At 44.0% G+C, this 15170-nt stretch overlaps 1 protein-coding gene across 3 annotated transcripts in view; it reads right to left on the bottom strand.

Moving 5' to 3' along the window:
- mtor (mechanistic target of rapamycin kinase) overlaps window positions 1-15170 on the bottom strand; it is a 120982-nt gene that overhangs the window by 14208 nt on the left and 91604 nt on the right. For all 3 annotated transcript variants that reach the window (XM_061736615.1, XM_061736614.1, XM_061736616.1), the window contains exons 34-45: window positions 14617-14724; window positions 13903-14028; window positions 13330-13461; window positions 11797-11912; window positions 8752-8869; window positions 8034-8231; window positions 7845-7945; window positions 7621-7717; window positions 7401-7499; window positions 5891-6013; window positions 5497-5679; window positions 5227-5361 (exon numbers count right to left, since the gene is read on the bottom strand). In XM_061736615.1, coding sequence (XP_061592599.1) covers window positions 5227-5361; window positions 5497-5679; window positions 5891-6013; window positions 7401-7499; window positions 7621-7717; window positions 7845-7945; window positions 8034-8231; window positions 8752-8869; window positions 11797-11912; window positions 13330-13461; window positions 13903-14028; window positions 14617-14724 — 1536 coding nt within the window. The remainder of the gene's footprint in view (window positions 1-5226; window positions 5362-5496; window positions 5680-5890; window positions 6014-7400; window positions 7500-7620; window positions 7718-7844; window positions 7946-8033; window positions 8232-8751; window positions 8870-11796; window positions 11913-13329; window positions 13462-13902; window positions 14029-14616; window positions 14725-15170) is intronic.

Raw genomic sequence — 15170 nt, 5'->3', positions numbered from 1 at the left:
AAATCTCAACAATTGCTCTGCAAAAATGTCAGTTTTAATCCCCACACCTTTTCAGTGAGTGGGGTGGGCTTGCTTCATGTTACAGATCCCCCCTATTTCCTGTCTCTCTCTCACTGCACATATGTATTGAAGGCAAAATCTTAAAGAAATAAAAAATCTTAAAAATGCTTTTTTTTTTCTTTTTTTTTCACCCCCCCCCCTGGAAGTTTGGGAACCACTGCATTAAGGTGTACAAAGCTGATATAGTTAGTATTCCGCTGTGAACAGGTTCATGAATGAAGTGGAGCATCGTGATGATACTCAACACAGCTGCTGTAAACCTTCCCTACCCATGACCGTAGGGCTCCTCTGAACAACATGAGGGTGATTACATTTGCTGATGACGCCACAGTCACATGACTGATCGCCCAGGAGGTGGAGACTGATTACAGGACGGAGGTGGAGGGACTCAGAGGCGGACTCGAGTCATCTCATATTTGACTGAAGCGCCTCCCTATTTTCTTTGGAGACGCTTAAGTGAAAACATTTCAGTTCCTCGGATCATACATCAGAACCGGGTCTCAAAATCCACAAAATAAAAATAAAAAACTCTTGACGAGAGTTCAGAAAGGACTGGACTTCTTGAAGGTGTGTTGTAATCAGACTATTTTATTTACATCCAACGCTGAATCAAGACAAATGTCATCTGAAGGTACTTTAAAGAAGACGATTCAACTCAATCCAGATTAGCCCAATTAATACAAAACCAATTAAAAGGATAACTGCCTTGTTCAGAAAATCAACAGATGGCACCAAGATGTGGCCAAAACCAGTTCGGCTCAAACACAAGGCGACTGTGGGAATAAAAAAAACATCCCCGTTAACGGGAAGGAACCTGTGGCAGAACCAGACCAGGAAGAGGGGACATCCGCCTGGACAGGACAGGAAAGGAAATAGAGGCAGGGACACAGCAAAGGGACAGAAGCCAGGAAATTAACCTGGGTCAGCTCCACGAGGACAGTTTCCTTGATGCGCTCACCTGCCGGTGATAGAGACTTCATCCAAACATCCTAGCTTAGGCTAACAGGCTGACATAGATTTGAGTATTTGAACACAAACGCTGTTATTCTATCGGCACGCGCGTAAATATTAGCGGTGCAACTGGTTTTTATTAATTAAATAGTCCAATCTCCTTAATATGCTACCAGTCAGTCACGTTAGGTGCAAGATGACGCCACATCAGCAAGAAGAAAAAAAGTTAACAAAAGAAAATGGACAACAAAAAGCATAGCATCATGTTTAGCAAGCCCAAACAAAAAAGTGACGCACAAAAGAGAAAAGAAAAAAAAGAGCCAGGATGATGTTAAAGCAAAAATGACAAAATAGATAAGTTTTTTTAATGAAACCGAGGAAGAAGCCAGCGTCCTGCCAGAGGAAAGCTTGCAAACTACCTTCGCTTCACCGGCCGCCGGGGGGCCTGGAGGAAACCCCCCCGCTCTGCAAGGCGGGTGTGGCCGGTCACAGCGTCAGCCTACGCGGCAACAATAGCAATTCTTTATAGTGGCTGTGCACGTGTGTGTGAATGCGGCGTGCACTTTTGTTTAGGGCAAGGGCACAAAAATATTTGCACCGGTGTCTATTGCCATGTCGTCACGCCACTGTCTACAGGGATCTTTAAAAAGCCTTTTTAACTGTGTAAAAAGAAGGGAGCCCCAATGGTTGTTGGGACGTTCAGTGAATTTCACGGAAACACCTGCCATGAACTTATGTTAGCTTAGTTTCCAACCAGTGATGAATTTTTGATGAGCAGGACGTCTCGTCAGCACACCGGCTCGTCCAGGGAAACCAACTGGGTGGAGAGCCAGCGCCGTCACCTGCTCCGTTTGTGTAGAGGAAGGCGATGCGGTGTGTCATAAAAACTGCACCGCACATCTGTGGAGCAAGCTTCCTCTCGCCGCCGGACATTTACGCGGGCAAGGTCGTCAAGAGGAGCCCGCGACCCGATCAGAGACAACACACTCCCTCAGAGAGGCTATTACAGCTATTACACTCCTGCAGCTTCATTTTCTCAAGTTTACATTTACATCTTTTTATTTACTATGTTCGGGTAATAGGTTGTTGCTGTTTATGCGAAGGAAAGAGAGAAAAGCGGGAATTTTATTGCATCATCGTCTTAAAACTTTTTTAAAAAAAAAAGCACTTTAGTTCATATTAAAATATGAGTTTCATTTTCATTTTATGGAATATGTAACTCAGGACGGTTAAAATGAGACAGACCAAACAAGAGTGACCCTGGACAGCGTTGTAAAAATGATTTCCCCTCGGCGCCTACAGGGGGACCCGTTGAAATAAAAAATATGATAAAAAGTTGCTTTGCGCTACTTTAACGGCGAATATGAAAGTAAACCTCCTGAATCCCTGAAACCTCTGGCGGGCGAAGCGAGCAGCTGCTCAGCTCGTCTGCTGGGGAAAATTGAATCCAGCTTTTCACGGGGGAATCTACTTCGACACTTGCCAACCGAAATATTCACTTTCTAATCAGGAGCTTCGGAAAAATAATAATCACCGGAGTTGGAAAAGCAAATCTAATCCACATAGAAATCTGTGAGGCCCAAAGGATCTACTGCTAACATCCCAGCAAGCTGACGCCGCGGGACCTCTCAGACGGCCTTCATCAAAAACCCCGACGGACCTGAGATTGATCTGCTTGATATCAGAGAGGTGGTTGAACTGTTACGACTGGTCGTGTTAATGCAATTGGTCTCTTTGGGGTGAAAAGGAAAGACCAAGCTGCTGAAAATGCTGAAATCTCATTATGAAGACGAGGAAACAGCTGTTTTTGTAAGTTTTTTTGACATCTCATCTGGAAGTCGTCGAGCAATTTAAACCAAATGAAACAAAGCAGCTCTTCACCACAGGTCAGCTGTATGAAAAGCTGCGAGAAACGGTGGCAGCAACACTTGTAAGAAGCTAAAAGTTTGGCCAAACCACATCTATAAAAGTGAAATCACAGAGGAACTTTACCTGTAACCTGAAGAACCATTATAATGTATCACCATTATTTCTGAGACAATATCAAAGTTTCATCATGAAACTGATTCAAAAACTGGCCACTGACTAGCAAACAAGCACGATGCTCTTCACTGATTTACTGCCATCCGCCTTGGACCTCAATCAATAGTCCGTCTCATCACATCCTGACACGTTTCAACATTAATCTCGGTCATTCTTCAGTGACTTCATCCACGGACGAAAGATCAAGAGGAGTTAATTCCTCTCATTTTCTTTTTTCTTTTTAATCCTGTCATACTGGAAATAACTGTCAAATCTTATCTTCTTCAAGCCCATTGACAGGACTAAACTAAGAGACAGCGTGCTGGACCTAACCATCACAGAAATAAATCTGAATATGGAATTTAAAAAAAAAGAGATCGAAGAGGACAGAGGGATGCAGAAGTAGAGGCCTTTTTAGTGGATTCATTTCAACTGCATTAGTTTCCAAATATGAGATTCACTCATTTAGATTTATGCACCTGAACAAAATATATAAATATACATACTACATGTGAATTTTCTGTCTTCGCAAGCTCAGAAATACTTGCAAAAACCCTTATCGTCCATGCAGGTACATATTTCTACCTGGTGAAGGCTGCGGAAGTTATTTAGTCTCTCTGGTGAAGCAATACCACCTCTGACCACAAGGTGGCATTTAGATTTGCTGTGCCGACTGAGGAGCCACAGACAATACGATGCTACTGAGAGGGGACTGTGCGGCATGTCCTGTAATCCCACTTTCACCCACTAGAGGTGCTCTTTGTTGTGTTATGGCAGCGCCTAGCAAGAATTTCTTTAGATTATCCTGGTTCTGAGGGGTATTGATACATAGAGCAGCTTTAAATAGATTAAAAGAACCAAGAAAATGCTGTTTAACTGACAGGATCTTTTTTTTTTGTCTGCATACATATTAATGGTTAATACCATGTTGGTAACAACCTAAAGCATATATATTAGGGCTGAAACGATTCCTCGAATAATTCGAGTAATTCGATTACAAAAAATGATCGAGGAAATTTCTCTGCCTCGAGGAATCATTTAATTTTGCAGCTCAATGCAGTGTGTTTCGCCCGGACTACATTTAATGCGGCACAGCGCGCTGACGCCGCGCACGTAAAGGTAGAAGAAAGAGGAGGATATGTTTGGTTTTTGGAACATTCCATGCTCAGGCATAGATATATATATTATATATCTATGTGCTCAGGCAGTCTGCAATGGCCCAGACGGGAGACACGTGTACCTCAGTGCTTAACCTTTATTTTCAATCCACTCTATATTCTTCTGGTCCGTTCTCCTATATGTCCCCCTCTAACCCGGTACATATATAGTTTCCTCTAAACATCTGTTCCCGCTACAGTTTTAACTAAAAGAAAAGGCAGAAAATGTCAGAAAAATAAAAATGTAATGAAGCTAACTGGGTAGTTTTCAATTTTATCTCTGTAGTCATTGATGGATAAAACAAGCAGCACTGGTGCCTAATGTGCTCCAATACAGCAGGTCTCATACGTTTATTTGCACTGCCAAAACTCAAAATCTTATACTTTAACTTAAAACTTAACTAGAACTTAAAATGTGCTTGACACAAATGAAAGTTCAATTGAAACACCTGGGGAAAACACCTAACCTTTTAAGTTATGTGGCTTATCAGGTGTAATGGCATTTTTAGGTTAGAAATAAGAACATTTCTTGGTGAGATCCTTAGTTTTTTGAGTGAAGGCAGTGAATTTGGTCAACTGGTGTAAGTTCAGGGTTTTTAAATGCACAGCCGTGAACCTACTGTATTATATAATTTAGTCTTAGTGACCCTGTGATGGACTGGTGACCTGTCCAGGGTGTAACCCCTGCCTCTCACCTAAAATAAGCTGGGATAGGCTCCAGCAGACCCCCGTGACCCCGCAAGGGATAAAGCGGGTAAGATAATGAATGAATGAAGTCTTAGTGATGTCAATTAACATCTAACATCTTATGTATATTTATAACTGCTTTTTAACTAAAAAAAAATATGTTTTATCCGATTACTCGATTAATCGATGGAACTTTCAGTAGAATACTCGATTACTAAAATATTCGATAGCTGCAGCCCTAATATATATATATATATATATATATATATATATATATATGCATTATATATATGCATTATATATATATGCATTTTTGATATAAAATATATGACAGTATATCTTCACTCACCTGCGGCAGCTGCTTGGAGATGCGTCTGAACACGTGGTAGTAGAGATCCCAGGCTTGAGTCAGATCCTTCACATTCCCAGAGCGCATGTACTTCCTGCACCAGTCCTGAGCCTCCATCAAATCCCTGCCATAAGCCTGCAGTATGGAGCAAAACAAACACTTTAATGAGGTGCTCCATGGTCACACTTCTGTTCTATCTTGCAGTAGGTTTGCGTGCAGTATTAAAAACACGTAGCTTAGTTTGTTGTAAAAATGACAAACGACACGAACCTGGTTGAAAGAGGTCTCTTTGAGGGTCTGTGGTCCGCGCTCCATCATGGCGTGCAGCGGTTCCAGCACAGCGAACATGCCCTTCACGTTGCGCTCACCGAAGTAAAGGCGGGACGCTTCCTCGAGGCCTTCGTGCCACATCTCGTGCCACAGGATAGCCACTCGGATCAGCTCCTCGCTCACCTGGATGAGGAAAAGCGAGGGATAAAAGGTGTTATATTAATGTCACAATTCATCTCCAAGCCTTCATGGAGGATTTTACATGTAAAGTACAAAGAAGTTCGATTTATCTCCTCTTCTTCCTCTTAAAACAGCGTAAATGAATCAAAGGATGCATCTGCCCTGAAGAAACCGTCCCGTTACATTCTGTTGTAGTAAAGGATTTCATCCGTACCATCATGGCTTGTTGGACCAGAGTGTTGCAGTGTTCACACATGTTCTTCAGGATCTTGTTGGCGGCGTTATGGCGGGCGGTGGTGGTGGACTTGGAGGCCACGGTTAGTGGGTAGATCAAAGCCTGAAAGGTGGAGGCAGAGCTGAGGACACATGGCTTTGCTTCAAGGTACCGTAGAGCAGTGGTTCCCAACCTTTTTTCCTTGTTTCCTTCCCTACTTGTGTCTAAGACCAGCCGGGCCCCCCGACCCGTACGTACTAGCACCAAAAGTAAGTAAAGTGATTCGTTACAAATCTTTAATTGAAAAAATGAACTGTAATTATGTTTTTGTGATACATTTCTCTTTGGTTTACCCTGTATACATATGACTTTGTCTTTCTCACCTTCATTTTGTGTCACCAATGTATAAAATACGCACAGAAAATAATTGCAAGGACATAAAATAATTTCTGAAAAAAGTCTCTTTTAATATGAGAGCAAAAATGTTTAACATTTTTCCTTTAACAGCCTGTCGGAGTAGAAGTATGATTAAATGTTGAATAATGATATAATAAGTTATTAAGTTTTTATCCTGCTAAATAACCTAGAAATATATTTTGGTCATTTTAAAATACTACGTGGGTTTATAGCTACAGACTTGGATTACTGTATTCCATTAGGTGTGTTATTATGATTTTTTATTTATTTAACATGCGCAAATATAATTTTTACAACTGCATATGCTCAAAGTAGGGCTGGGCGATATATCGAGATTTTAATATATATCGATATATTTTCAAACGCGATATGGTACGAGACAATATCGTTTATATCGATTTCTAAAAAAAAAAAAAAAAAAAAAAAAAAATTTTTTTTTTTTTTTTTAATGATTTTGATATAGCTTATTTTGTGACAAATGTTTTATTTGAGATTTGCACAAATGTTTTGTTATTTGCACAACTGTCAACCTCAGTGGAAAAGTCTGCCTGTTACTGTCTACATTGTATTAATTGCACAGTGTATTTTAATTTAATTGTTATGCAGCAAAGGGATATTTGTTTTATTTTATTCAAGAAGCATTTTTATTCTATATATGCAGGCAGTTTATTTCATTTGTTTTATACATTTTGATATTGTGCAGACCTCTGTTAACAAAGGTACCTGTGTGACATTTGGCACGAGGCTTTGTATTAAAACTGAAGGTTTTTTTAAGGGTTTGCCTCAGAAAAAAATTAAGCTAACATAGATGCTATGCTATAAAACTTTGGGGGAAACCCCAATTAAGGCACAGAAAAAATATCGAGATATATATCGAGTATCGCCATTTAGCTAGAAAATATCGAGATATGACTTTTGGTCCATATCGCCCAGCCCTAGCTCAAAGCAGACAAAGTTTCGCACCCCCCCAGAGATCTCTGGCGCCCCCCCCAGGGGGGGCCCGGACCCCAGGTTGTGAGACACTGCCGTAGAAGGTCAGGTTTGGCTCTGCTGTTAATAATAAAAAACCCTGAGGTGGTGCGAGGAGACATACCTGCGGATGATACCGGCCGATGTCAGTCAGCAGCTGGTGGATGAGGCGGCCCACCAGGGCCCGAGGGGTGTCGATGCGAGCTATGAGCTGAGGGATCACCTACAAGAACAGAGAGAACTTTCAAAAACTGAGGAAGGAAACTGTCTTCATGTGGACTGTAACTTCTCTCAGCATCTTTCCTTTGGAAGGAGTCCCCTCACGTCATTTGCGAGTGGTTTACCTGCAGCCACGTGTCTATCTGAATGGTCTTGATGCCCTCCACCAAGGCTTCGTTCACTTCGGGCCAGTGACCGTAATCAAACCACAGAGTCAGAACCCTAAAATAAAAATACAGTCAGAACAAAATCAGGATCTCCTCCTGGATGATTTTGCGCTGCGGCCACTAGAGGTCCTCTCACACTCACGGCAAATCTGCTAGCTGGGGTTCACAGCGGCTGAACTCACCTCAGCGTGTCCTGCAGGTTGTTTCCTCTGGAGAGGGATATGGAGCGGAAGAAACCCTGAACGGCGGGTACGGTGTACAGCAGCAGCGTCTTGGAGAGGTCCTGCAGACGGACAGGAGAGGCAGCACGTCAGGAGAGGAGACTGACTTCTTCCTTGAACCGGAGCTAAAGGGTTAAAGGTGACTCTCACCTCGTTGAACTTCTTCTGGCCCGGCGAGGGCACGGGACTGTGGTCGGTGCTGTCCACCTCGCTGTCGCTGTTGCTGGCCTCGCTGTTGGCGCTGGCGCCGCTGGCGTGCCGCAGCTTCTTCTTCTCGTCGCGGCCCTGGTTCTGGTGCTTGTAGTGCAGCACGGCCTCGAAGTTCATCACGGCCCAGGCGTGCCAGGCCTGCACAACAAACGGCAAAGCCACTCGCTGAAACCGGCTTCATAACGGCCAGTCAAGTAAAATAACTTCCACATTCGTTCATGATGCAATTTTTCCAGCTTCCATTGAACGGACATCTTCCAGGGCACTTTGGTTCGGGAGCCAAACACAGGAGCCTGATGTTTGCTTTGTTATGCAACCGGCTATTAAGAAGCTGAGAGGAATTGCTGGAGATGGATGGTGCGTGGCTGCGCGAGCGTGCGAGCATAGAGACGTTTGTAGCCTGCAGCTCAGGTACGGGTGGTTAAGAGAAAGGAGAGATGGTCCCAGCAGACAGAGAGGGACCATTAATTTAGCAGCCTAATAAGCAAAATAAATGAGCCGTGCAGACATGACTCGTGGCTGCTACAACATTTCTCCTTAAAGAGCAATAAAACAGGAGCCGGTGACTTTACTGCGGCCGGGGCTTTTAAACAGCACAGAGGAGTCAGAGGTGAAAGGTGGGAGTTGATAGGGAGGCGGCGGCAGGGGGGGGGCTGACCTTGTACCAGTTGCGGTCGTGTTCGGTGGAGTTGCTGTAATACTGCAGAACTTTGGGGATGGTGCTCTCGTTGATGCCCTGCAGGCTGAGCTGCCACTCGCCCAGCTTCAGGAAACATCTGCGTGGAGAGAAAAGCAGAAACCACGTCAGGCGGGACACTCGGGTCCGAGGAAGAGACACCGAAGCCTTCGCTCGCCCTCATTTGCATTAAAACGTGACGCAGCATTGATTATTAGGCTTAAATAAACCCTGGAACTTTGCTCCGTAAATAGTTTGAAGAAAGTCAAACTTTTGTAGACGTTAAAAAGTTAATGAGGTCAGAGGTCAATGTCGTTAAAAGCAGTTCTGTTTGGGAAAGTAATTCTATGACTATAATAACAGGCAGGAACAGCCAATCACACACACACACACACGCACACACGCACACACGCACACACGCACACACGCACACACACACACACACACACACACACACACACACACACACACACACACACACACACACACACACACACACACACACACACACACACACACACACACACACACACACACACACACACACACACACACACACACACACACACACACACACACACACAACTTAAGTTTATAAGCATGCTTATGTTGTCATTCCCTGTGAAACGCTGCCAGCAGCCCGCCGTAAATCCCAGGGCAGTTTACTAAAAAAGCAGTCGTATAACGACACGAGACTTACAAGCACGAGCATCACTACCGACGGGGCATTTATTTGCTGACGGTTTAGTCATGTGGAGGTTTTCAATTATCCAATCCCAATTTCCTCTCTCCTAATCCGCCGTCGAGCTCCGTGGCGTCCTAGAGCGCGAGGCGACACCTGATCTTTCGCCGGCGGGGGCCGGAGACGTTGCAGCTCACACAACACCGAAAAACCAGCGCCGACCCGGAGCGCCTCCAATAAACTTCCGTTTGATTGCATCTCCATGCGCGAGTACAGTTTTCGGGTTCGGAGCATCTGTTTGTGAAATCTGTTAACAGATTTGGTTTTTATAACACGGCAGGGAGTCTGGGGACGTCAGGCGTCGGAGCCCAGAGCTCTCCATGGCCAGAAAATGCATAAGTGAGATAATGTCAGGGTCTGCTGGGAGAGGCCAGGTGTGCTCCGCGTTAGCTGACCTGCATTCACGGACGCCTGCGAGAAGGTCTGGAGCCGGTTCTGGCCGACGCCGTGCAGGTGTTTTCCCCGACACGCATTCCTCACACAGCCTGAGTCCCCGTGTGGAAGAGGCAAAAACCCTTCTTCCTGTGGTCACTCTGGTGTCTGGCGGTGTTGGATTTAGGAGACGGGAGGAAACGCTGCCCCGCTGAGTGTCAGTGCCTTCATCCAGATGAAACTCTTGAGCTAAAACCTGTCTGATCCCAGGCCCCATCACTCGCTTTTTTTTAAACAGTATTTCACCAATATCAGGGGTAGGCAACCCTGGTCCTAAAGAGCCGCAGTCCTGCATGTTTTAGTAGTAGTCTCCTTGCATCACCACACCTGATTCTTATTAACAGACTTCATCAAAGTTCCTACATTTAAGCTGTGGCTCACAGAAATGACAAACACCCTTCACCTTGAAAAAAAATGATTTTGTTTGAATAAAAGAGAGTCGCAATTTGACAAGAATAACCCAAAAAATAACCCATAGTGGACACTCTTTGTAGTTAGTTGTCATTTCATTACTTTAATTAATCTTTTTGAGGGTAGGCAAATAATAAGCTTTGCTTCAGCCTACACCTTTTTCGGTCTAGATGGTATTTGTATATTGGAAATTTTTTGTAATGTTTTCTTTGAACAGTGTATTACTTTTCTTTTTGTCATTTTATTCTTTTTTTTTTAGTGATGTCATGACCGAAATAAATAAACTAAACTAAAACTAAACTAAACTACTAGTACTTTCCACTGTTTCTTATCAAAATGATTATTTTCCATTGCTACCTGTATTGTTACACACTAGGTACTGAGCAGAATAGGTGGGAGGGAGGTTGGATGTGATGGGAGGTTTTTTCCTGTGTATCATGTGTTGTGATGTTATCTTTTCTGTTTTCTTTTTGTTCTTCTTAAAAGAAAATGTATACTGCGTTCATGTCCTAAAGCTCAAATATTTTCTTTGATAAAATATATTTGACAAAAAAAAAACAGTCATCAGCTTCTGATCCAGGTCTGCACAAGTCTGTTAATGACACAGTCCTCTGTATCAGGGAGTGATGAAGCAGATAAACATCTAAAACATGTCTCTCTAGGACCAGGGTTTCCTACCCCTGACCTATATGAACATCGTTTATCTCCTAAGTAATCTCCCTTTTTTCAGCTCAGAGAAGCAGCTAACGTTGGGCCTGCAGGAGTGGAGCTTTGCGTGACCTCAAATGCTCTAAAAGGCCAAACAGAAGATGCAAACAACTTGTTTCGGGATTTTTGGGAAACATGTGCGAGCTATTTGAATGCAAAGTTGAAAACAAGAACAAAAAACAAACTCTGCAGTTGCGCCACAGCCTTCGCACTGAATCTCTTCCAACAGCGAGGCGGAAAAGTTGTCGCGACTGTCAACCGAAGAGAGCAACGCCGACTGGAACGGACGCGCCAGAAGATGCTTGCGTGACTGCACTTCCTGCCGTCAGGGCCGCTCTGAGATCTGCGCTGGCGAATTCAGAGAATCTGCTTATTTTCAAGAGAGAGACTTAGTAAAAAGGTGCGATGCAGCGCTGGCTCGTTCTCATGGAAAAGAGGCCAAATGCACTCCGTATGACCCTCCGTGTTTACAGCGCGGGGGAAGAAATTATACGATGCTGCTCATTCCTCACTGCAACGTGCTGCTTTGTGTTTGCTCTGCCACGCGAGAGTCGGCGCTGGAGGCTGGCAAAACATATAAAAGTACTTGTCGAATGCTCACATGTAGTAAAATAACTTTCAAAGAGAAGCTACAAACAACTTCATTTTGTTTCCCTCTCCTCCCCCCAAATGTGTGAACACAACAGCCCGTGTTCGGACCAGACCGTGCAAAGCCGGGCAAAAGCGAATCAGACCTGGCCATCAGCTTGTGGAGCTCCTGCTTGCGCTGATGATCCTCGGCGGCGATGGCGTGCTGCGCTTGCTGCTGCACCCCCGAAACAAAGTGCTGCATGTGCTGGAAGGCATCGATCTGCGGAGAAACGACACGTTTGCCGACATCTGGTAAAGACATGGTGCAGCGGAGGGAATATGTTTCTCTGCCCGTGGCGTTTGAACCGCCATCAAATTAGCCTGCTATAAAACAAAGAACAGACAGCACTAAATTGTTTACCGGACTTTGCGCTTGACTTTTTTTTTTTTTTGTTTTGTTTTCTTGTTCAATTTGGTCGGTATTCTGCAGCTGGAAAAACAGGTTTGGTGCTGCCAGATATGAGATGCTCACATCCAGGCTGGTTCTTGTTCGTATCAGCGTTGCTGAACTCACGGGGGGAAATCCACAGTGGGGGAGAGAGCATTGTGGGATTTATTTGTACTCAATAACAGAGCTCCCATGTCCAAGTGTAATCAGCGACTACGCTGTCATACTGAAGAAATTGATTGTGTCTTTATTATATTTCGTCTCTGTGAGGGTGTCAACAGCCAGGCGTTTGTGAAACATTAGGAGGATATTTGTGAATCTGTGTGTGTGTTATAACTACCGGTATGTTGGTCGTAAACATCAACTAAACTCATTTAAAGAATATATTCAAAACTAAAAGTACACAAAAGGGACCATAAATAAGGATTTTTGAGCAATCTGACTTTTTCGGTGAAGGTCTTGTGTATTTCAGCAAGACAAAAAAACTCCAATTACAGAATCTGTCAAAAAAAAAAGACCCTCCATGCTAAACTGGGCTGACTTCTGTCCTGACCCGCCACAAAGTGAAAAATCTGTTTCATTATAAACGATACATAAGACAAGGGAGGCCTCTGTATCGTATCCTACCTGTTAAAGGTAGGATAAGTGATTATCTTGGGGGGGCGGGGGGGGGGGTACTTCACAACAGGTGTGCTGTCATCCAGAAATCCCTTACCCTGCCTTTAAAGCCTCCTACTGAATGTCAGTGAGGATTCATTGTTCACACAGTTGGGCTCTTTGTTTCAAAAAAATCAAATCAAATCAAATTTAGGAAGAAAGAAAATTATACTTTTTGGTAAAATATAGGGCTTAAACTGCTTACAAACAAGTTCTAGTTCTGATTCCTAGCTAACCTGTAGCGTCCCGATATTGTTGTGCCGTTATGAAACCAGATGAAGACACATTTACCTCCAGGCCTATGGTGGCGACTACAGACATGTATCAGTTAATAAAGCATCCAATCACCATTACATTGTTTATACAACCTGGTTCAAACCTCCAACTGCTGATTTTTCTTTGGCCAGCAGATACTTTTCCAGTATTTATTAGAAACATGATCATTTGTTTGGATTTATTTGCCAGGAGTGGCCAATTAGCAGATCCACATGCATCATTTTTCCTCTTTTAGCCGGTAGTCTGGGGTGTCCGCCCACTCCTGAAACAGCTGTCTGAGCTTTCTCACGCTGAAAACATTATGGATTAGTCTCACCTTGCGGGCACTTTTCCACATGTACTTCATGTACGCGTACGTGACGTGTGGGTGGGTTATAGGCAGAGGGTGGTCGAGCTGCTTGGACGGGTCGACGCCCAGAAGAAGCACCAGGGTCTTATGAGCAAGTGCCTGGAAGGACGACATCAGCAAAAAAGGGACATTAAAACGTTGAATGGAGGTCAAATAAAAGTTAAAATCTATAAAAACAGGAATAAATAAGTCTGAATTTCTCAAACAGCCATGACGAGGCCCAGAAGGGCACTAAAAGGAAACAAATTCCGACCATATGGTTCAAGAAGGTGCTTTTTTTTTTCAAAAATCTCTTAAACATCACATTTCCTGCCGTGTTTCCTGGTGGTCAAAGTTATCTCTCTCTCTCTTTTTTCCATGACATCATGTTTAGCTGCCGTATCCTGGACGTGTGTGCCTAAATACAAGGCTGTCTTCTGCAATCAATTACAACACCAGCAAAGTCAAAGGTGGATTGAAACAGACCTGCTTTAACCGAGTAGATGACTGAGGATGTTTAAATGAAGGTTAAATCATGAGAAGGCACAAATGCAGACTGACCAGGCGTCCGCTCTTGCCGCAGAGGCTGGCGTACTTCAGCCAGGTCCTCATGTCCTCGTGGGGGCTGATGACCAGCGATCGCACCATCAGGATCCTCTGCCAGTCCTCCACGATACGCTGACAACCCTGGAGGGGAAAACACCCCCCCAAAAAAAGCACATTATTCTTTTGCTACTCTCTTAAAATACAGGCAGCCACTCGTTAAACTCACAAGAGTGAAAACACTTGAGAGAGGTATGCTATAGACCCTGGGGGCTACTATTACTACCAAATGTCCCGTTTTTTAAACCTGCCATATGTGAGTGCAGGTTCACATGATAGTCGAGACAGACGCACGCAAATCGGTATTAATATATTTGTAAAAGAAAACACTAGCCGACAATTAAAAAGAGCTTTCAGACGTATTAGGTGAAGTTTAATTGAGATTAAAAGAACTTTGCAGGTTCGTTCAGCTTCACGACAGGAACCCGTTTCAGTGGCGATGATGCAAACAGGAAATAACTCCGCCCACAGGCGGCAAATAGCCGTCTGTCATATCGAGAAGTTAAATAATGGGAACGGAGAGGCTCCTGGTCACTAATAAGTTGGTGTGTCCCTCTGGAAGCCCTCGCGGTGGACGGTTTCCATTAGTAAAAGCCTTTCCGACATCTGCTTTAAATCGGCTGTGTGGCTGCACACGTGTTTCTTTGCCCACAGATCGCGGGCCGTCGTTACCTGAAGCCTCTCCCACCATGTTTCCCTGATGATGTCCCTCCTCTCTGGCACCAGTTTGTACTGGATGACTTCCTCCAGCTCCGACAGCATCTGGCAGGACACCATGGCCTGGAGGAGGACACAAAAATACACATTTATTTACGTCCTTATTACTACACGGACGGAATTCATATTCCTCATCGAGGCGGGGCTGAACAGTCTGGGGGGAAATATCCAAGTATTATTATATGGTGAGTATTTTGGGTATGAAGCAGAAATGCATCAGATTTTTGTGTCGTAAACAGGAAGTTCTGGCTCATGGAGGCAGCGATTCGCTTATCAATGAAAGTCTCACACAGGTGTGGCTCAGTCACCTTCAACCCGCAACGTTTCCTCCACATTTCTATACTTGAGCCATTTTGATGGGTTAGTTACTTTTCATTTATTTAGGTCGATATAAGGGACTAAAATGACACCTGGAAGAGGGCGTGACTGAAGCTAGTGAGCAGCTGCAGAGCAGGGATTTCTGCAGGAAGTGAAGCTTGGCTGAAACCTCCAAAAAATCATCACGAATC

This window comes from Cololabis saira, chromosome 12, assembly GCF_033807715.1.
Source record: "Cololabis saira isolate AMF1-May2022 chromosome 12, fColSai1.1, whole genome shotgun sequence".
In the NCBI taxonomy this organism is placed as follows: Eukaryota; Metazoa; Chordata; class Actinopteri; order Beloniformes; family Belonidae; genus Cololabis; species Cololabis saira.
This window is presented reverse-complemented; position numbering and strand designations above follow the sequence as displayed.